This window comes from Nyctereutes procyonoides, unplaced genomic scaffold (assembly GCF_905146905.1).
Source record: "Nyctereutes procyonoides isolate TBG_1078 unplaced genomic scaffold, NYPRO_anot_genome, whole genome shotgun sequence".
Classification (NCBI taxonomy): Eukaryota; Metazoa; Chordata; class Mammalia; order Carnivora; family Canidae; genus Nyctereutes; species Nyctereutes procyonoides.
Window position 1 is genome coordinate 2,018,766 of NW_026575042.1, and position 21,207 is coordinate 2,039,972.

Genomic DNA, 21,207 nt, shown 5'->3' on the forward strand with positions numbered 1-21,207 from the left:
ATAACTAGTGCCTTGGAGAACCCCTGGACAATTGAGAATTTAGGGCTTTGTAGAGCATACTATTATGGAAAACTGAAAAAAAAAGGGGGGTATATTATTCCATCATTTTCTTAAATCTTGAGGAATAGTATTCTAAAAACAAAAACATTATTAATAAAATCATAGGTCTATTCCAAGATTTCTTAATATCTTCTGTAACATTCCACTAGGAAGGTAGAAAACCACCAATAGTTTTCTCTAAGGAAGGATGCAAATGGAATGCAATATTGCATTACTGCACGTACTGAATACAAACTGGAAGGACAAGGAAACAAACCACAGCCGCCTCCCCATAACTTTTGCTGAAGAACTGCTCACTTGACATTGTAGCATTGTAGGAACTATCTTGCTGAGATCTGTCACTACGATCTAGAAGCAAGGGACCTTCTCTGGTTAGCATACTGAATGCGACATTGCCTACATCCATCCTGTGGGATAGCTAGAAGGACAAACCCTAGGCATCATGCATCTATTAGAAAAATCATACACATAATTTTCCTGCCAAGATCATCCAATTTAATAATTTTTAAATAGCTAAAATATAATCAAGGTCACATGGGCACCATACCTGTAACTATACACATACATACCCTGTTCACAAATGGTTAGCTTTATAGCAACAACACTCTGGGACAGTCAAGGGTACAATCACAGTTTTAAAAATTAAGAGTCAAAAGTAAACACAACAGGACATTTGCACAATAGCAGAGAATCCTGTTCTTGGCAGTGAACAGGAAATGACTGGCTAAAGAAATAAGAATAGGCATAATCTAGAATCTAAGTATTATAATCAGAGGAGTTATAGCTATACATATTCTAACAGCCTAATATTTTACCTTAGTAGCTTCTTATACAAAAGTTAAAAAAAAAAAAAACCTGCCAAAAACCAACCCAAATTATTCTTTTTCCTTAACCATTTTACTCCAAGTTGGTGAAGTCATGAGACTGTCTAGCTTAATGGCCTAGAAAAAGTTTTCTAGTTGCAAGATGTTCTTAGTCATTAATTAATAAGCTTAAACACTGAGTTGGATATAGAAATTGGAAACAGGATATATTTCCTAAAATTTGCAAAATAGGAGATGTAAGGCAGATGGTAACACCAAAAGCCACTTAAATTATATTAAAATGGCACCCTGAAATTATTCATAGCAAAACATAGTTTCCTATTAGTTTTCATCATACAGGTCAAGTTATTCAGTCAATAAAGAATTTATGGAAGAGTGGCATAGTTATGCTGTACCTCTGAGGTACCCACACAAGGAAAATGACTTTTGGTGCCATGTCACTTCTACTTATCACCAGCCAGGAAGTCTAGTCCCCTGGACCCATTGTGTACCTGGGAGAAGATTGTAAAAATACTTCTGTAAGAGGTAAAGACTAATAATAATCTATAAGTGCACTCTAGAAAGATGTGAAAATGTCATGGAGAAGGAGCACCATATGCTGATTTTAACAGCTTTTTTACTGGAGAAATTTATTTGTCATGTATACACCATAGGAAAATTATCCCCCCTCCCCTCAAAAAAGGTCATGCAGAAAAACTGGATTCATTCAAAGTATATACATTATACATTCAAAGTAGACAAAAATATGGTAGATGTTTTTAAAAAGAAAATATGCAAAATAATTTCACTATGGAATGCCTTGATTGGCATGTGACTTAGCACTTATTTCCTATTATCCAGATCCAATTGTTCTGATAAACCTCTATTATATATCTGTTTTAGAATATCTAGAATATCTATTTTAAAAATACATCTATTTTTAAGACAGAACATAAAACCTGTATTTGTGCATCCATGTATAAGCTATCTTGTCTGATATCTTCATGGATCCAAGATGCTAAAAGATTAATAAAATAATTTTTCAAAAACCTCAAGTCACAGATTAACAAATAATAGATTTCTTCAAGTTTTCTGAATTACACTACTAATAACTAGTAAGTCGTATTTATTAATGTGCTCTGGATTTTCAGATATAAATGCCAGTCAGTGGTTGGCTGGCTATTAAACTGTAAGTAAAATTATTCTTAGAACTGGGTCTTAATACATGGAATGCCTTAACTTTTCTTAGTTCAAAACCTGTATTTGACCCTAAAATACATAATCATGCCCTTTTCTATGCTTTAAGTTGACATACTGACAGTACAATCTATACTTTGTAAGACAGCAGGTAACTCTAGCACAGATGAAACTATATAATGTGGCATGGGGGAGGACTTCAGTGGCATTATTCCATTTTTATTTATCCAGACTGTTGCTTTCAGCCCTGCATTGAGGCCTCCTTGTATATCGGTTTCTAGTGTGTCACCAACCATCACACAGTCCCCAGGCTGTAGTCCAAGGAGATCACAGCAATGATAAAATATGGAAGGTGCTGGTTTCTCTTCTTTCTGCTCTCCACCTATAACGATAGCATCAAAATAGGACTGGCAGGCACAAGCCTCAATCTTCTCCCTCTGGGTCTGTCGGTCTCCATTTGTTAATAAAAGTAGGCGGACTTCTTTCCGAAGTTCAGTGAGCATGGCTTTGACATCTTCTGCTAGTATCATATGCTGTAAACGTGTAGATTTCCACAGGAAATAACATTCTTCAGCCAATTTCCTATTGGCTGTACCACCCTTCGTTTCAAGGATTGCTTCCTCCCAGTGTAAAGTCCTTAGGTCAGTAATGCATGTACTGGAAGGATGAAAACATTCCTTGCTGAGTTTAACTTGAACTTTGTCACAGATGGTTTTAGCCTCTTCTTTGTAGTGGTATTTTGATTGTAAAAGCTTTATCACCTAAATAAAGGAAAACAACTCCATTAACACACTTTGGGTGACTATAAGTATAGTCATGTCCTGAGAAGCTATTTTCCTATAATCCCAAAGTAGAGATTCCAACTCCATGTGTCTGCCCTAAAGCAGCTTTATTACCACACCATTTCTGGTGGGAATTGGTCTTGTGTTTAAATTTTAAAGAATACCAGAGGGAAGATCTCCCAATCATGTTATACAACTCATATATATATATATTTAATATTTTATTTTTATTTATTTATTCATGAGAGACACAGAGAGAGAGGCAGAGACACAGGCAGAGGGAGAAGCAGGCTCCATGCAGAAAGCCCAATGTGGGACTTGATCCCAGGACCTCATGATCAAGCCCTGGGCCCAAGGCAGAGCTAAACCACTGAGCAACCCAGGCTGCCCCATATTTTTTTTTTTTAAGATTTTATTTATTTATTCATGACAGACACACACAGAGAGGCAGAGACACAGGCAGAGGGAGAAGCAGGCTCCCTGCAGGGAGCCTGATGTGGGACTTGATCTTGGGACTCTGGGATCATGCCCTGAGCCAAAGGCAGATGCTCCATATTTGAGCCACCCAGACATCCCTCATTCATATTTTTGACCAGTTTCTATTCTAAGAAGTGTCTTCAGATATAGTTCATAAAACTTTCATTTGGCAGTCCACCACCTTTTATTCTGGTTATGAAGAAACAGAAACAAAACAGGTTTAAATTTAGTAAAACATTTTAAATTCCTCACAACCATCATTTAGGGTCTTCTCAGAAATAATGCTGGTTCATCCAACCTTTTCTTATCTTTTTGTATTATGAAGGCCTAAACTCATTACCATATAAAATGGGACTAATTCTGTACTTTTAAAAACATGTGGGCAGCCCTGGTGGCTCAGCAGTATAGCACTGACTTCAGCCCTGGGAGTGATCCTAGAGACCCCGGATTGAGTCCCACGTCGGGCTCCCTGCATGGAGCCTGCTTCTCCCTCTGCCTGTGTCTCTGCCTTTCTCTCTGACTTCTCTCTCTCTGTCTCTCATGAATAAATAAATAATCTTAAAAGGGGGGGAGGGGCAAGATGGCGGAAGAGTAGGGATCCCAAGTCACCTGTCCCCACCAAATTACCTAGATAACCTTCAAATCATCCTGAAAATCTACGAATTCGGCCTGAGATGTAAAGAGAGACCAGCTGGAATGCTGCAGGGAGAAGAGCCCGCGCTTCTATCAAGGTAGGAAGATGGGGAAAAAGAAATAAAGGAACAAAAGGCCTCCGAGGGGGAGGGGCCACGCGAGGAGCCGGGCTGAGGCCGGGGCGAGTGTCCCCAGGACAGGAGAGCCCCGTCCCGGAGGAGCAGGAGCTGCACCAACCTTCCCGGGCGGAAAGGGGCTCGCAGGGAGTTGGAGCAGGACCCAGGAGGGCGGGGATGCCCTCGGGCTCCCGGGGACACTCACAGGCACCTGCGCCCCGGGAGAGTGCGCCGAGCTCCCTAAGGGCTGCAGCGCGCACGGCAGGGCCGGAGCAGCTCGGAGGGGCTCGGGCGGCGGCTCCGCGGAGGGGGCTGCGGGGCGGGAGCGCGAATCCACCAGCGCAGGCCCCGGAGCACAGGGCGCCGGGACACAGCCCAGGATCCGGCCTCCCCCGGGACAGGCAGAGGCCGGGAGGGCCCAGGACAGCGAGGACGCTCCTGCCCCGAGCTGGGCAGATCAGCGGCCCCGCCCCGGAGCCTCCAGGCCCTGCAGACAGAGAGCTCTGGAGTTACTGCGGGAGCTGACTTCAGGGCTGCAGAGCTGGCCCCGCCACTCGGGTTGTTCCTCCTGGGGCCTCACGAGGTAAACAACCCCCACTGAGCCCTGCACCAGGCAGGCGCAGAGCAGCTCCCCCAAGTGCTCACACCTGAAAATCAGCACAACAGGCCCCTCCCCCAGAAGACCAGCTAGAAGGACGAGTTCCAGGGGAAGTCAAGGGACTTACAGTATACAGAATCAGAAGATACTCCCCTGTGTTTTCTTTTTTTGTTTTTGTTTTATTTTGTTTTTTTGCTTTTTGATTTCTGTTTGCTTCCCCCACCCTTTTTTCCTTTCTTTATTTTTCTTTCTCTTCTTCTTTTTTTTCTTTGTTTCTTCCTTTTTTCTTTTTCTTTTTCTCTTTTCTTTCCTTCTTTCTCTCCTCTCTTTTTCTCCTTTTCCCAATACAACTTGTTTTTGGCCACTCTGCACTGAGCAAAATGACTAGAAGGAAAACCTTACCTCAAAAGAAAGAATCAGAAACAGTCCTCTCTCCCACACAGTTACAAAATCTGGATTACAATTCAATGTCAGAAAGCCAATTCAGAAGCACTATTATACAGCTACTGGTGGCTCTAGAAAAAAGCATAAAGGACTCAAGAGACTTCATGACTGCAGAATTTAGATCTAATCAGGCAGAAATTAAAAATCAATTGAATGAGATGCAATCCAAACTAGAAGTCCTAATGACGAGGGTTAACGAGGTGGAAGAACGAGTGAGTGACATAGAAGACAAGTTGATGGCAAAGAGGGAAACTGAGGTTAAAAAGAGACAAACAATTAAAAGACCATGAAGATAGATTAAGGGAAATAAACGACAGCCTGAGGAAGAAAAACCTATGTTTAATTGGGGTTCCCGAGGGCGTCAAAAGGGCCAGAGGGCCAGAATATGTATTTGAACAAATCATAGCTGAAAACTTTCCTAATCTGGGAAGGGAAACAGGCATTCAGATCCAGGAAATAGAGATCACCCCGTAAAATCAATAAAAACCGTTTAACACCTCGACATTTAATAGTTAAGCTTGCAAATTCCAAAGATAAAGAGAAGATCCTTAAAGCAGCAAGAGACTAGAAATCCCTGACTTTTATGGGGAGGAGTATTAGGGTAACAGCAGACCTCTCCACTCTGGAGCCCAGAAAGGGCTGGCAGGATATATTCAGGGTCCTAAATAAGAACATGCAACCAAGAATACTTTATCCAGCAAGGCTCTCATTCAAAATGGAAGGAGAGATAAAGAGCTTCCAAGACAGGCAGGAACTGAAAGAATATGTGACCTCCAAACCAGCTCTGCAAGAAATTTTAAGGGGGACTCTTAAAATTCCCCTTTGAGAAGAAGTCCAGTGGAACAATCCACAAAAACAAGGATTGAATAGATATCATGGTGACACTAAACTCATACTTTTCAACACTAACTCTGAACATGAACGGGCTTAAAGACCCCATCAAAAGGCACAGGGTTTCAGACTGGATAAAAAAGGACTCATCTATTTGCTGTCTACAAGAGACTCATTTTAGACAGAAGGACACCTACAGCCTGAAAATAAAAGGTTGGAGAACCATTTACCATTCAAATGGTCCTCAAAAGAAAGCAGGGGTAACCATCCTTATATCAGATAAACTAAAATTTACCCCAAAGACTGTAGTGAGAGAGGAAGAGGGACACTATATCATACTTAAAGGATCTATCCAACAAGAGGACTTAACAATCCTCAATATATATGCCCCGAATGTGGGAGCTGCCAAATGTATCAATCAATTAATAAGCAAAGTGAAGAAATACTTAGATAATAATACACTTATACTTGGTGACTTCAATCTAGCGCTTTCTACCCTCGATAGGTCTTCTAAACACAACATCTCCAAAGAAACGAGAGCTTTAAATGATACACTGGACCAGATGGATTTCACAGATATCTACAGAACTTTACATCCAAACTCAACTGAATACACATTCTTCTCAAGTGCACATGGAACTTTCTCCAGAATAGACCACATACTGGGTCACAAATCGGGTCTGAACTGATACCAAAAGATTGGGATCGTCCCCTGCATATTCTCAGACCATAATGCCTTGAAATTAGAACTAAATCACAACAAGAAGTTTGGAAGGACTTCAAACACGTGGAGGTTAAGGACCATCCTGCTAAAAGATGAAAAGGTCAACCAGGAAATTAAGGAAGAATTAAATAGATTCATGGAAACTAATGAGAATGAAGATACAATCGTTCAAAATCTTTGGGATGCAGCAAAAGCAGTCCTAAGGGGGAAATACATCACAATACAAGCATCCATTCAAAAACTGGAAAGAACTCAAATACAAAAGCTAACCTTACACCTAAAGGAGTTAGAGAAAAAACAGCAAATAGATCCTACAGCCAGCAGAAGAAGAGAGTTAATAAAGATTCGAGCAGAACTCAATGAAATAGAGACCAGAAGAACTGTGGAACACATCAACAAAACCAAGAGTTGGTTCTTTGAAAGAATTAATAAGATAGATAAACCATTAGCCAGCCTTATTAAAAAGAAAAGAGAGAAGACTCAAATTAAAAAAATCATGAATGAGAAAGGAGAGATCACTACCAACACCAAGGAAATACAAACGATTTTATTTTATTTTATTTTTTTTACAAACGATTTTAAAAACATATTATGAACAGCTATACGCCAATAAATTAGGCAATCTAGAAGAAATGGATGCATTTCTGGAAAGCCACAACTACCAAAACTGGAACAGAAAGAAATAGAAAACCTGAACAGGCCAATAACCAGGGAGGAAATTGAAGCAGTCATCAAAAACCAACCAAGACACAAAAGTCCAGGGCCAGATGGCTTCCCAGGGGAATTCTATCAAACGTTTAAAGAAGAAACCATACCTATTCTACTAAAGCTGTTTGGAAAGATAGAAAGAGATGGAGGACTTCCAAATTCGTTATATGAGGCCAGCATCACCTTAATTCCAAAACCAGACAAAGACCCCACCAAAAAGGAGAATTACAGACCAATATCCCTGATGAACATGGATGCAAAAATTCTCAACAAGATACTAGCCAATAGGATCCAACAACACATTAAGAAAATTATTCACCATGACCAAGTAGGATTTATCCCTGGGACACAAGGCTGGTTCAACACTGGTAAAACAATCAATGTGATTCATCATATCAGCAAGAGAAAAACCAAGAACCATATGATCCTCTCATTAGATGCAGAGAAAGCATTTGACAAAATACAGCATCCATTCCTGATCAAAACTCTTCAGAGTGTAGGGATAGAGGGAACATTCCTCAACATCTTAAAAGCCATCTACGAAAAGCCCACAGCAAATATCATTCTCAATGGGGAAGCACTGGGAGCCTTTCCCCTAAGATCAGGAACAAGACAGGGATGTCCACTCTCACCACTGCTATTCAACATAGTATTGGAAGTCCTAGCCTCAGCAATCAGACAACAAAAAGACATTAAAGGCATTCAAATTGGCAAAGAAGAAGTCAAACTCTCCCTCTTTGCCGATGACATGATACTCTACATAGAAAACCCAAAAGCCTCCACCCCAAGATTGCTAGAAGTCATACAGCAATTTCGTAGCGTGGCAGGATACAAAATCAATGCCCGAAATCAATGGCATTTCTATACACTAACAATGAGACTGAAGAAAGAGAAATTAAGGAGTCAATCCCATTTACAATTGCACCCAAAAGCATAAGATACCTAGGAATAAACCTAACCAACGAGGTAAAGGATCTATACCCTAAAAACTATAGAACACTTCTGAAAGAAATTGAGGAAGACACAAAGAGATGGAAAAATATTCCATGCTCATGGATTGGAAGAATTAATATTGTGAAAATGTCAATGCTACCCAGGGCAATGTACACGTTTCATGCAATCCCTATCAAAATACCATGGACTTTCTTCAGAGAGTTAGAACAAATTATTTTAAGATTTGTGTGGAATCAGAAAAGACCCCGAATAGCCAGGGGAATTTTAAAAAGAAAACCATAGCTGGGGGCATCACAATGCCAGATTTCAGGTTGTACTACAAAGCTGTGGTCATCAAGACAGTGTGGTACTGGCACAAAAACAGACAATAGATCAATGGAACAGAATAGCGAACCCAGAAGTGAACCCTGAACTTTATGGTCAACTAATATTCGATAAAGGAGGAAAGACTATCCATTGGAAGAAAGACAGTCTCTTCAATAAATGGTGCTGGGAAAATTGGACATCCACATGCAGAAGAATGAAACTAGACCAGTCTCTTGCACCAGACACAAAGATAAACTCAAAATGGATGAAAGATCTAAATGTGAGACAAGATTCCATCAAAATCCTAGAGGAGAACACAGGCAACACCCTTTTTGAACTCAGCCACAGTAACTTCTTGCAAGATACATCCAAGAAGGCAAAAGAAACAAAAGCAAAAATGAACTATTGGGACTTCATCAAGATAAGAAGCTTTTGCACAGCAAAGGATACAGTCAACAGAACTAAAAGACAATCTACAGAATGGGAGAAGATATTTGCAAATGATGTATCAGATAAAGGGCTAGTTTCCAAGATCTATAAAGAACTTTTTAAACTCAACACCAAAGAAACAAACAATCCAATCATGAAATGGGCAAAAGACATGAACAGAAATCTCACAGAGGAAGACATAGGCACGGCCAACACTCACATGAGAAAATGCTCTGCATCACTTGCCATCAGGGAAATACAAATCAAAACCACAGTGAGATACCACCTCACACCAGTGAGAATGGGGAAAATTAACAAGGCACAAATGTTGGAGAGGATGCGGAGAAAGGGGAACCCTCTTACACTGTTGGTGGGAATGTGAACTGGTGCAGCCACTCTGGAAAACTGCGTGGAGATTCCTCAAAGAGTTAAAAATAGACCTGCCCTATGACCCAGCAATTGCACTGCTGGGGATTTATCCCAAAGATACAGATGCAATGAAACGCCGGGACACCTGTACCCCGATGTTTATAGCAGCAATGTCCATAATAGCTAAACTGTGGAAGGAGCCTCGGTGTCCATAGAAAGATGAATGGATAAAGAAGATGTGGTCTATGTATACAATGGAATATTACTCAGCCATTAGAAACGACAAATACCCACCATTTGCTTCAATGTGGATGAAACTGGAGGGTATTATGCTGAGTGAAGTAAGTCAATCGGAGAAGGACAAACATTATATGTTCTCATTCATTTGGGGAATATAAATAATAGTGAAAGAGAATAGAAGGGAAGGGAGAAGAAATGTGTGGGAAATATCAGAAAGGGAGACAGAACATAAAGACTCCTAACTCTGGGAAACGAACTAGGGATGGTGGAAGGGGAGGAGGGCGGGGGGTGGGGTGAATGGGTGACGGGCACTGAGGGGGGCACTTGATGGGATGAGCACTGGGTGTTATTCTGTATGTTGGTAAATTGAACACCAATAAAAAATAAATTTATTTAAAAAAAAAAAACACATGTATTCAGTTCTAATAGAATCCAATATGTTCCGTGATTTCAGCAGTTTAACAACCCAGTGCTTCTTCCAAACCTAATTTTCCAGATGAAAAACTTCAAGGAGTTCTGAGTCATCCTTTGTTACACTGGTTCTGAATCCCTCATCAGATTACATGCTCCCTCTCATATTCCCACAATTTTTTATCTTGGCTTTTATTACATTAGGTTCTTTTCCATTTGGCCTGTCTTCTAACATCTGCGACCCTAATGTGGTGATCATTGTGCCTAATGCTCACATATATTATATCTAACCTTTCCATGACTCTGCAAGGGACTTATCTGCCTTTTTGAGATGAGGAAATGGAAAAAAAGAACTGTTAAGTAACTTGCCTGAGCTGGAATTTAAATCCACACTTGCCTACTTCCAAAGCACACATGCTTGCCTTTACGCTATTGTATTAGGCAACGGAGGCTGGGTTTGTTGCCCTCATAAGATTTAGTGGGGAAAATAAGCAGGTGTGCAACCACCATAAATGCTGGTGGTTATGACAGTCATGTCAACAACAGCGGAAAGAAAATGTAAAAAGCAAGTCATTCCACAGGGTACCAGATTAAGACTTGGCAGAGAATGTAACACTTAAACCAAAGTGTTACCAAGCCTATAATGTGGGTATGGGAGGAGGATGTAATCATTCTAGATAGAAGGAATAGCATGAACAAAGATATAGAGCTTAGAATTTTGAGACCTGGGAAAGGTGACTTCCCAGTGAGAAGCTGAGTTCAAGCTGAAATGTAAGACATGTGAGGGAGGATCCTAAAAGAGGATCCTATTAGATGAGGCTGGAGAGCCTGTTTGCAACTGGTTAGTAAAGGGCCTTCAATCCCAGGCTGCTACAGATGCTACCCAAATCCCCTTGGCATACACTATTTCCACACATGCCAATGGCTTCATACTGTTAAGTAAGTCATTGCGCTTCTCAGTCTAAGGGCTTTATTTGACCATAGGAGCACCCATGCACACAAATGGGTGAAGTAGTGCCCTGGTAGCAGGCCTCAACCAACAAGGGGCAGAAATTGGTAGCTTAATATACCAGCTTTCTTTTCTTTTCTCTTTCTTTCTTTCTTTCAATTTATTTGTTTGAGAGGAAGAGAGAGAGAGACAGAGAGAGAACAATGCAGGTAGAGAGGCAGAGGGAGAGAGAGAAACAGACTCACTGCTGAGCAGGGAGCCCAACATGGGGCTCAATCCCAGAACCCTGGGATCATGACCTGAGCCCAAGGCAGACACTTAACTGACTGAGCCACCGAGGTGACCCAATATCCCAGCTTTCTTATCCCTTGGGAGGGAAAGCTGAAGCATGCTCTGCGTGCTATCTACCAGAGTTCCCCAATTGTTCACTCCAGCAACCTGCTCATTTATTAGATTCTCTACCTTCCTCATATGAGTCCACCACTATTCTATAGCACTTCCAAGGATCACCTCCCAAATGGACTACCTGCATTTGAAGTCCCTGTTTTAGGGACATCTGGGAAAGTTGACAATGCCAAGACAGATCTTGGATCTTTGGATGATGAGTGCAGTGCGCATAGCTGGGACTAAAAACTGCTGAGGTCCAACGAGTTAAAACGTGTTTTAAACTATATAGGGAACAATGCTACTCATACCAGACCCTCAATTTACCTACTGAAGAGAAGAAAGAGATTAAAAGACACATTTTTCTTCCTTTAAAATAGAAGAATCACATAAGAAGTAAAAGAAATATTGTTTAGGTTATTTGTGCTCATAAAAAAATGCAATAGTTAAGAAAAGTCTTATTAATTCAAGAAAAATATAATATCCCTAAGAATTTTAGAGAAAGGCAAAGTTAAATTTCAATTAACAAACCAGGTTTTTACAGCCTTCATGCTAATGTCACCATCTTTTCTAACAATGTCAGTTGAATTTCTTGAGCTATGATAGAAGGGTGACTGTAAAGTTTTAGCAAACGTATTGCTATGCAATAAAACAACACAGGCCTCTCTAGAAGTCCACAGTGCTTAAGCTTAAATAGGTGCTAGCTCATAGTTAGCAGAGAGCGCTCAATAAATGTTCAAATTCCTATTACTACAATTAGCAATTCATTTTACATGTCCTTAGGGCTCTGAAAAAACAAAATCAGTTCACCTTTCAGGGGCGTTTGTAAATCTATAGCATACCACTGTCAAGTTTTGAAATTTCTTCCCATTATGTCCTCTGAAATAACTTTCCCATTTTTTTCACATAGCAACTGATTATAAATTCATTTGGGGCCACACATAATATTTAACTTTAACATATTTTGGGAAAGGGACACCTGAGTGGCTCAGCAGTTGAGCATCTGCCTTCAGCTTAGGGCATGACCCCAGAGTCCTGAGATCGAGTCCCACATTGGGCTCCTTGCATAGAGTCTGCTTCTCCCTCTGCCTATGTCTCTGGTTCTCTCTCTCTCTATGTCTGGTCTCTCTCTCTCTCTCTCATGAATAAGTAAATAAAATATTAAAAAAATATTTTTGGAAAAAGCTTACCAGTCATTTACATATTATTAAAACAGAAATAACACCTATTCAATCACTATGTTGTACACCTGAAACTAGTGTAACATTATTGTGTGTCAACTATACTTCAATAGAAACAAAAAACACCTAAGTAGAATTAGTTTGTATTATTACTAGTATAAACACTGCATTGAGAAAATGGGAGTTTTGATTGAATTGGGGGTGGAGGAAAATGATCTCTAACTTGGAGGCGTGATGACATTTTGTGCAAGGGATAAGGCAGGCTTGAAAAGGATTCTGAATACAATTAAGCCCACCAAGGACCTAGAGGTCTGAAGAAAGGGGCCCTAAGAAAGTAAAGGCAGGGGGGTGGGGGTGGGCAGCCCGGGTGGCTTCGCGGTTTAGAGCCGCCTTCAGGCCGGAGTGTGATCTGGGATTGAGTCCCATGTCAGGCTCCTTGCATGGAAGCCTGCTTCTCCTTCTGTCTATGTCTCCGCCTCTCTGTCTCTTATGAATAAATAAAATCTATAACAAAAAAAAGTGAAAGGGACAGGGGGTATCAATTTGTAGACATAAGAGAAACTCAAGCTTCTGCTTCAAAACTCTAAGTCTCAAAAAAAAAAAAAAAAAACTCTAAGTCTCATCTTAACCCATACAAAAAAAGGAAACTGTAGCCTTCTAACCTGCTCTCTGGACCCTATCATCAGAACTTAAAACCCTTTTGAAGGCTAGTATGGGAACTATATAATACAATAACACTATGACATGATATCAAGTGGCTGAATTCCAAATAAACCTGAGTTAACAATACATGTTCACAGGGGCACATGGGTGGCTCAGTCGGTTGGGCACCTGACTTTTGATTTAGGCTCAGCTCGTGATCTTGGGGTCCTGGGATCAAGCCCCACATTGGGCTCTGCACTTGGTCTCAGGTCTGCCTGGGATTCCCTCTCTCTGCCAATCCCCCTGCTTGTGCTCACTCTAAATTAAAATAAAATCTTAAAAAAAATACATGCTCACAAAATATGATTGCCTCCATACATACAGCCTAACAATTCAAACAGCCCTCCTGTTAGTTTTAGTCCAAGTCTTTCTTCAAACATCATCTACTCTATGTGACCTACCTGACCAACCTATTTAAAATAAATTGCAATTCATTCTCCTCTCTTTTCCGAACATACTTACAAATAATAATACATTTGATGTATTATGTTCCCAGTCAACCAGCACTAGAAAGTAAACTCAGAAATGCAGAAATCTTTTCTGCTCTGTTCACTGAGAAACTCCAAATTTGTGTGGACAGCTTCCTCTTGGGTAGTGACAATGAAAGAAAGGCCTGAAGAGGGTAGAAAGAAATAAGTTTCCCAGAAGATTAAAAAAACTAAACAGATGTATACAGTCAGTATATGGCTCCTTCTTCCCAAGCCCAAGGCAATGTCTAGACCTTTCTTCCCTTTCTCCTTTCATAAATCAGAGTATATATGAAAGCTGGTATGTTACTTTTGAATATTCCAACATTTACGGATGGCGTTGTATTCTTATGTGACAAAGCACTCCTTGTAGAGTCAAAAGCACACAACTCAATTCTGCTCATTTAATAGGATGTTTATAAAGAGGTGGCAACAGAACCAAGTCTGAAGACCTGGATTTTTATCCATCTGTACATTCATTATTCATTCAATATTTACCATGGATCAGATGAATATGACTAACATAGTTTATTTCTTCTTAAGAAGCTATTAAGTTGCAGGCATCTGAGTTGCAGAAATTAATTGTAGTATCTTTTGATATTGTATCTTGAACAAAATACAGTGTTGGTGTAAATTAGGGAGAAATACAATCTGACCTTTTTCCAGGAATGTGGAAGATGAACTGGACAGAGTGGGCTTGGAGACACTATCAGAGCAATAGTCTAGGAGACAGACAAGTCCACCTTTAAGAGGGGGGCAGGGGAATATGCAGGAGAGGACACACTGGGTGACAGTGTGGATAGTACAATTCATCATGTATACATTTGGATGCTATATACTTCCTATGCATTAAACTAAGTCTGATAAGGACACTGAGGACTAATATCACCTTTCAAATTTTTAAATAAGGTTAAGATTTCCAGTGGTTAAGTAACTGTTCAGGCACTTTCAGCTGTGATTCAAACTCAAATGCCTGATTTTAAAGCATGAACTCTTAGCCTACAGTATGATTTGGCCTAAACCAAGAATTTAATTGCAATATTGTGCAAGAACACACAAGTAAATATATACTATTGGCAGCTAGAGACACTGGAGGAAATATAGCACAGGGTGGTGACCCTCATGTCAAGGGTATGAAAATGAAAGGGACAGTCCATAGTATGGAATGCCACAGCAAAGTCATTAGAACAGACTTAAAATGTCCATTGATTCTGGCAATTCGGGAAGTGCCTAATGACCTGGCAAGACAATTTCGTTAAGTAGCACGAAGAGATGTTATATGTCAAGGGATAAAAGAATAAATAAAAGTAGAGATGTGGAGATAATGTATATAGATTTCTTTTGAAAAACATGACTGTCAATACAAAGACAGATGTATAGATCAATAGAATAGAACAGAGAATCCAAAAATGGACCCTCAACTCTATGGTTAATTAATCTTCCACAGAGCAGGAAAGAATGTCCAATGGAAAAAAGACATCTCTTCAACAAACAGTGTTGGGAAAATTGGACAGCCACATGCAGAAGAATGAAACTGGACCATTCTCTTACACCATACACAAAAATATACTCAAAATGAACGAAAGACTTATGTTAGACAGGAATCCATCAAAGTCCTGGAGAAAGGGCAGCCCAGGTGGCTCAGTGGTTTGGCGCCACCTTCAGCCAGGGGTGTGATCCTGGAGACCCGGGATCAAGTCCCACGTTGGGCTCCCTGCGTGCAGCCTGCTTCTCCCTCTGCCTGTGTCTGTGCCTCTCTCTCTCTCTCTCTCTCTCTCTCTCTGTGTGTGTGTGTGTGTGTCTCTTGTGAATAAGTAAAATCTTAAAAAAAAAATCCTAGAGAAGAACACAGCCAGTAACCTCTTTGACCCTGGCCTCTTTGACTTCTTGCTAGACGTGTCTCCAGAGGCAAGGGAAACAAAAGCAAAAATGAACAACTGGGATTTCATCAAAATAAAAACCTTCTGCACAGCAAAAGAAACAGATAACAAAACTAAAATGTAACCTATGGAATGGGAGAAGACATGTGCAAATGACATATCAGATAAAGGGCTAGTATCCAAGATTTATAAAGAACTTATCAAACTCAACATCCAAGAAACAAACAATCCAGTCAAGAAACGGGCAGAAAACATAAACAGACTCCTCTCCAAAGAAAATGGTCAACAGACCCATGAAGAAATGCTCCACATCACTTGGCATCAGAGAAATACAAATCAAAACCACAATGAGATACCACTTTACACCAGTGAGAATGGCTAAAACTAACAACTCAGGGAACAAGAGATGTTGGTGAGGACGTGGAGAAAGGGGAATTCTCTGACAGTGTTGGTGGGGATGCAAACGGGTGCAGCCACTCTGGAAAACAGAGGTTCCTCAAGAAGTTAAAAACAGAGCTACCCTAAGACCCAGCAATTGCATTACTCGGTATTTATCCAAATAATTCAAACAGAGTGATTTGAAGGGGCACATACACCCCAATGTTCAGAGCAGCAATGTGCACAGTACCCAAAATATGGAAGGAGCCCAGCTGTCCATTGACAGATGAATGATACTTACCTGGCAGGGGAGATACCATGATCACGACAGATGAATGAATAAAGAAGATGTGGTATATATGTACAATGGAGTATTACTCAGTCATCAAAAAATGGTATCTTGACATTTGCAATGACGCAGATGGAGCTAGAAGGTATTCTGCTAAGCAAAATAAGTCAGAGAAAGACAAATACTACATGATTTCACTCATTTATGGAATTTAAGAAACAAAACAGATGAACATAGGGGAAGTGAAGGAAAATAAGATTAAAAAAAAAAGTGTGGGAGGCAAACCATAAGAGACGTAACTCTAGAGAGCAACCTGAGGGATCCTGGAGGGGAGGTGGGTTGGAAAATGGGGTAATGAGTAATGGGCATGAAGGAGGACATTTGATGTAATAAGCACTGGGTAGTGGGCAGCCTGGGTGGCTCAGCGGTTTAGTGCTGCCTTCAGTCCAGGGCATGATCCTGGAGAACTGGGATCAAGTCCTGTGTCAGGCTCCCTGCATGGAGCCTGCTTCTTCCTTTGCCTGTGTCTCTACCTCTCTGTCTGTTTCTCATGAATAAATAAATAAAATCTTTAAAAAAAAATAAGCACTGGGTATTATATGCAACTGATGAATCACTAAATTCTACCCCTGAAACTAATAAAACATTATATACTAAGTAACTTGAATTTAAATTAAAAACAAAAAAATAAGGCCGGCAGAGAAATAGATATCATCTAGTGAAGGAAGAAGGGCTCAAGGGCGGCATTCTTTTTTTTTTTTAAAGATTTATTTATTTATTCATTCATGATAGACAGAGAGAGAGAGAGAGAGAGAGGCAGAAGACACAGGCAGAGAGAAAAGCAGGCTCCATGCCAGGAGCCTGACATGGGACTCGATCCCAGGACTCCAGGATCGAGCCCTGGGCCAAAAGCAGGCGCTAAACCGCTGAGCCACCCAGGGATCCCCTGAGGCATTCTTTTTTATTTTTTAAATGTGGGACAGACCTGAATATGCAGGAGTGGAAGGTATCAAGACAGAGGATTGAAGGTGCAGGGAGTCAAAACCTGAGGCACCAGCATGGCTCAGTAAGGTAAGCATCAAGCCTCTTGACATGGGCTTAGGTCTTGATCTCACCATCCTGAGGTTGAGCCACAGTCCAGCCCCACCTTTAGGGCTTTTTTTTTTTTCCTTTAGGGCTTTAAAAAAAAAAAAGATCCAGGGAGTCAAAACCTAATTAATGAAGCAGGAAGTGGTTGGGACTCCCAGAGTTCAAGTATAAGCTTCTGAAACGGTGTTTTTCCCATTTGATAATCCTTGGTTTTCTCCCTAGAGCTGAAGGCAGAAGCAAGCCAGCAGGGGTGGATTTGGGGCTGGACGAGATCTGAGGCAGCATTTGTGGGTGTATAAAGAAGAGAATGCTGCTGAACAATGCTGCATGAAAGAGATGCTCTTGGCAAGTGCGGACTAAGAATGTCAGTCACTTAGGAAACCTAGGGTCACACTTAGAGCAGGGTGACTGAATTTCTGCAGAGAAAATTCTCTTAAGTCAACTAAGTGGGATCCCTGGGTGGCGCAGCGGTTTGGCGCCTGCCTTTGGCCCAGGGCGCGATCCTGGAGACCCGGGATCAAGTCCCACGTCGGGCTCCCGGTGCATGGAGCCTGCTTCTCCCTCCTCCTGTGTCTCTGCCTCTCTCTCTCTGACTATCATAAATAAAAATTAAAAAAAAAAAAAGTTAACTAAGTGCAGGCTTGCTGCAGACGGCTGTGTAACTTCTGGGGTTTCCTCCACGATGAACCCAAGACCACCGAGCGTGGGGACTACCATCCCCGGGGGTCAAGTGCAGAGAGCCTGGCGTTGTCTGTGGGCAGTATGAACAACAGCGTCCCCGGTCCCATAGCCTGGCCACAACTTCCAGACCCCGCTCTCAGAGCCCGGGGAGCCCCAGGGCCTTAGGGAAGGCGGCAGCCGCAGCGGGCACCACCGCCTGCACCCCGGCCCACCTGTCCTTCTGCCACCCCGATCGCCACCCCGGCCCACCTGTCCTTCCAGCACCCCGGGCACCACCCCCGGGCGCCACCCTGGCCCACCTGTCCTTCTGGCACCCCGGCGGCCACTCCGGCCCACCTGCCCTTCCGTCACCCTGGCGGCCACTCCGGCCCACCTGTCCTTCCGGTACCCCGGCGGCCACCCCGGCCCACCTGTCCTTCCGGTACCCCGGCGGCCACCCCGGCCCACCTGTCCTTCCGTCACCCCGGCGGCCACCCCGGCCCACCTGTCCTTCCGGTTCCCCGGCGGCCACCCCGGCCCACCTGTCCTTCCGGTACCCCGGCGGCCACCCCAGCCCACCTGTCCTTCTGTCACCCCAGCGGCCACCGCGGCCCACCTGTCCTTCCGGTACCCCGGCGGCCACCCCGGCCCACCTGTCCTTCCGGTACCCCGGCGGCCACCCCAGCCCACCTGTCCTTCTGTCACCCCAGCGGCCACCGCGGCCCACCTGTCCTTCCGGTACCCCGGCGGCCACCCCGGCCCACCTGTCCTTCCGTCACCCCAGCGGCCACCGCGGCCCACCTGTCCTTCCGGTACCCCGGCGGCCACCCTGGCCCACCTGTCCTTCCGTCACCCCAGCGGCCACCGCGGCCCACCTGTCCTTCCGTCACCCCGGTCGCCACCGCGGCCCACCTGTCCTTCCGTCACCCCGGCGGCCACCCCGGCCCACCTGTCCTTCCGTCACCCCAGCGGCCACCGCGGCCCACCTGTCCTTCCGTCACCCCGGCGGCCACCCCGGCCCACCTGTCCTTCCGTCACCCCAGCGGCCACCGCGGCCCACCTGTCCTTCCGTCACCCCGGCGGCCACCCCGGCCCACCTGTCCTCCCGGTACCCCGGCGGCCACCCCGGCCCACCTGTCCTTCCGTCACCCCGACCCACCTGTCCTCCCGGCACCGGATGCCTCTCCAAGGACAGAAGGCAGTGCCTCCGGGGCCACCTGGCAGTGGAAAGGTCGGGGTGGGAGGCCACGGAGGGTCAGGAAAGCGCGGATGCGGGGCGGGCGCGGACCCTGCCGGGAGGAGGACCGCGGGAGTCGGGAAGTTACCTCCAGCATGCCTCTTCTGCTTGCCCCGGCCGTGTCGATGAGCGTGTTATCCAGGTCGAAGAAAACGGCTCGCACCCGGTTCAGCACCATTCCGCCAGCCGAAGGCTCAGGGCGCCAACTTGCCGCAGCCCGCGCCGCCCCCGCCGCCCGCCGCCCGCGCCTGCGTGAGGAGGTCCCCGCGGCCTGGAAGACGTGGGCGGAGCCGCGAAGTCACCTGACCCTCCGGCGCTGCGGGGGGACTCCCGCGAGATGTCTTACTATTGGAGCGTCTGACAGTAGCGAGATGTCGCGAGACTCCGGGATCCAAGTCTATCCGGGGCGACCAAGTAGTCTCTGCGGCTGTGGGCGAGTGGTTGGTTATCTTGGCGGTTCGGAGGTGGACGGTGAGTAGTAGCGCTGCTTCCCTTGGTATGCTCTTTCTGCTTATCTCTCTTTTCCTGGCGCGAGGAGCGTGCTTGGGCGAGGTTTTCTGTGTGCTCTGGCGCCTGGGAAGGAGGCTGAGAACCAGTTGGCTGCCCGGGTCAGGCTGTGGGTTTTCGGGGGCGGGGGGGGGGGGTGCGCTGAGGGCCGCCCCCCCCCGGGCGTGAGTGTGCGTGTCCAGGGCCCTGCGTCCGCGCTGTGAAGTCCTGTCAGCCTCAGGGATGCCGGTGCAGTGCGGAGGGGCGATACTGACCTGATGCTTTGAGTTGCTGCGTTACAACTGGAGCTCTCGCCACTAGCCTGCATTCCTGAAGACCCGTGTTTCACGGCTGTGCCTGCAAAACCGAGGGCTTTGTAGGATCTGCTGATGTTTTGTCCACTTAGATTGCTCTTCCTGAAGGTTTGGGTTTCCAGGTTTTAGGAGACCTCACAAATGGGTGGTTTTCAAGTATAGCAAGGGGCTGGAGGACCTAATCTGTTAATCTCCAGAAATGGCAGTAACAACTGCTTTCTAATCTTAGCAGAACAAAAATGTTGACATTAACCTCTAAGCTTCTAAATTGTCTCTATTGGGTAACTTTACTGAAATGTAGATATGTGGTCATCTTCAGTGACCAGAAATTGTTTATCATATAGGATGGGGCTGCAGGCCAAATCTACCACAAGAATTTGGTTGGCTCTGTGATCAAAGAGTGGTTTACATTTTTACAAGTGATTGGAGGAAGTCATCAGGGAACTATAAATTGAAACACCAGTAAGAATGGCTAAAATTTAACAACTCAGGGAATAAGAGATGTTGGCGAGGTTGCAGAGAGAATGTAACCCTCTTCCGTTGTTGATGGGGGTGCAAACTGGTGTAGCCACTCTGGAAAACAGTCTGGAGGATCCTCAAGAAGTTAAAAACAGAGCTGCCCTAGGACCCAGCAATTGCACTACTGGGGATTTATTCAAAGAATACAAATAGAGTGATTTGAAGGGGCACATACACCCCAATGTTTAGACCAGCAATGCCCTCAGTAGCCAAAATATGGAAGGAGCCATGGAAGGAGTCCATTGAAAGACGAATGGATGAAGATGTGGTATATATGTACAATGGAGTATTACTCAGTCATCAAAAATGAAATCTTGCCATATGCAAGGACACAGATGGAGCTAGAGGGTATTATGCTAAGCGAAATAAGTCAATCAGAGAAAGACAAATACCATGTGATTTCACTCGTGGAATTTAAGAAACAAAACAGATGAACATAGGGGAAGTGAAGGAAAATAAGATATAAACAGAGAGGAAGGCAAACCGTAACTCTTAACTCTGGAGAACAAACTGAGGGATGCTGGAGGGGTGGTGGATGGGGCAAGGGGTAATGAGCAATAGACATGAAGGAGGGCACTGGATGTAATGAG

The 21,207-nt window shown here is 43.8% G+C and overlaps 1 protein-coding gene and 1 long non-coding RNA gene across 3 annotated transcripts in view; one reads left to right on the plus strand and one right to left on the minus strand.

The window, feature by feature from the left end:
- Window positions 1–532: 532 nt before the first annotated feature.
- Window positions 533–19,549, minus strand: NANP (N-acetylneuraminic acid phosphatase). Its single transcript, XM_055321779.1, has 2 exons — window positions 19,387–19,549; window positions 533–2,821 (listed from the first exon to the last, which is right to left on the minus strand). Exons 1-2 carry the CDS (start codon window positions 19,474–19,476, stop codon window positions 2,165–2,167), a joined length of 747 nt encoding a protein of 248 aa, XP_055177754.1. The 5' UTR covers window positions 19,477–19,549; the 3' UTR covers window positions 533–2,164.
- A 148-nt stretch (window positions 19,550–19,697) lies between these two features.
- Window positions 19,698–21,207, plus strand: part of LOC129507223 (uncharacterized) — a 44,145-nt gene continuing 42,635 nt past the window's right edge. Inside the window, exon 1 of one of the 2 annotated variants that reach the window (XR_008663944.1) lies at window positions 19,698–19,769. This is a non-coding gene — a long non-coding RNA (uncharacterized LOC129507223). The remainder of the gene's footprint in view (window positions 19,770–21,207) is intronic. The other variant, XR_008663950.1, reaches the window with a different exon arrangement.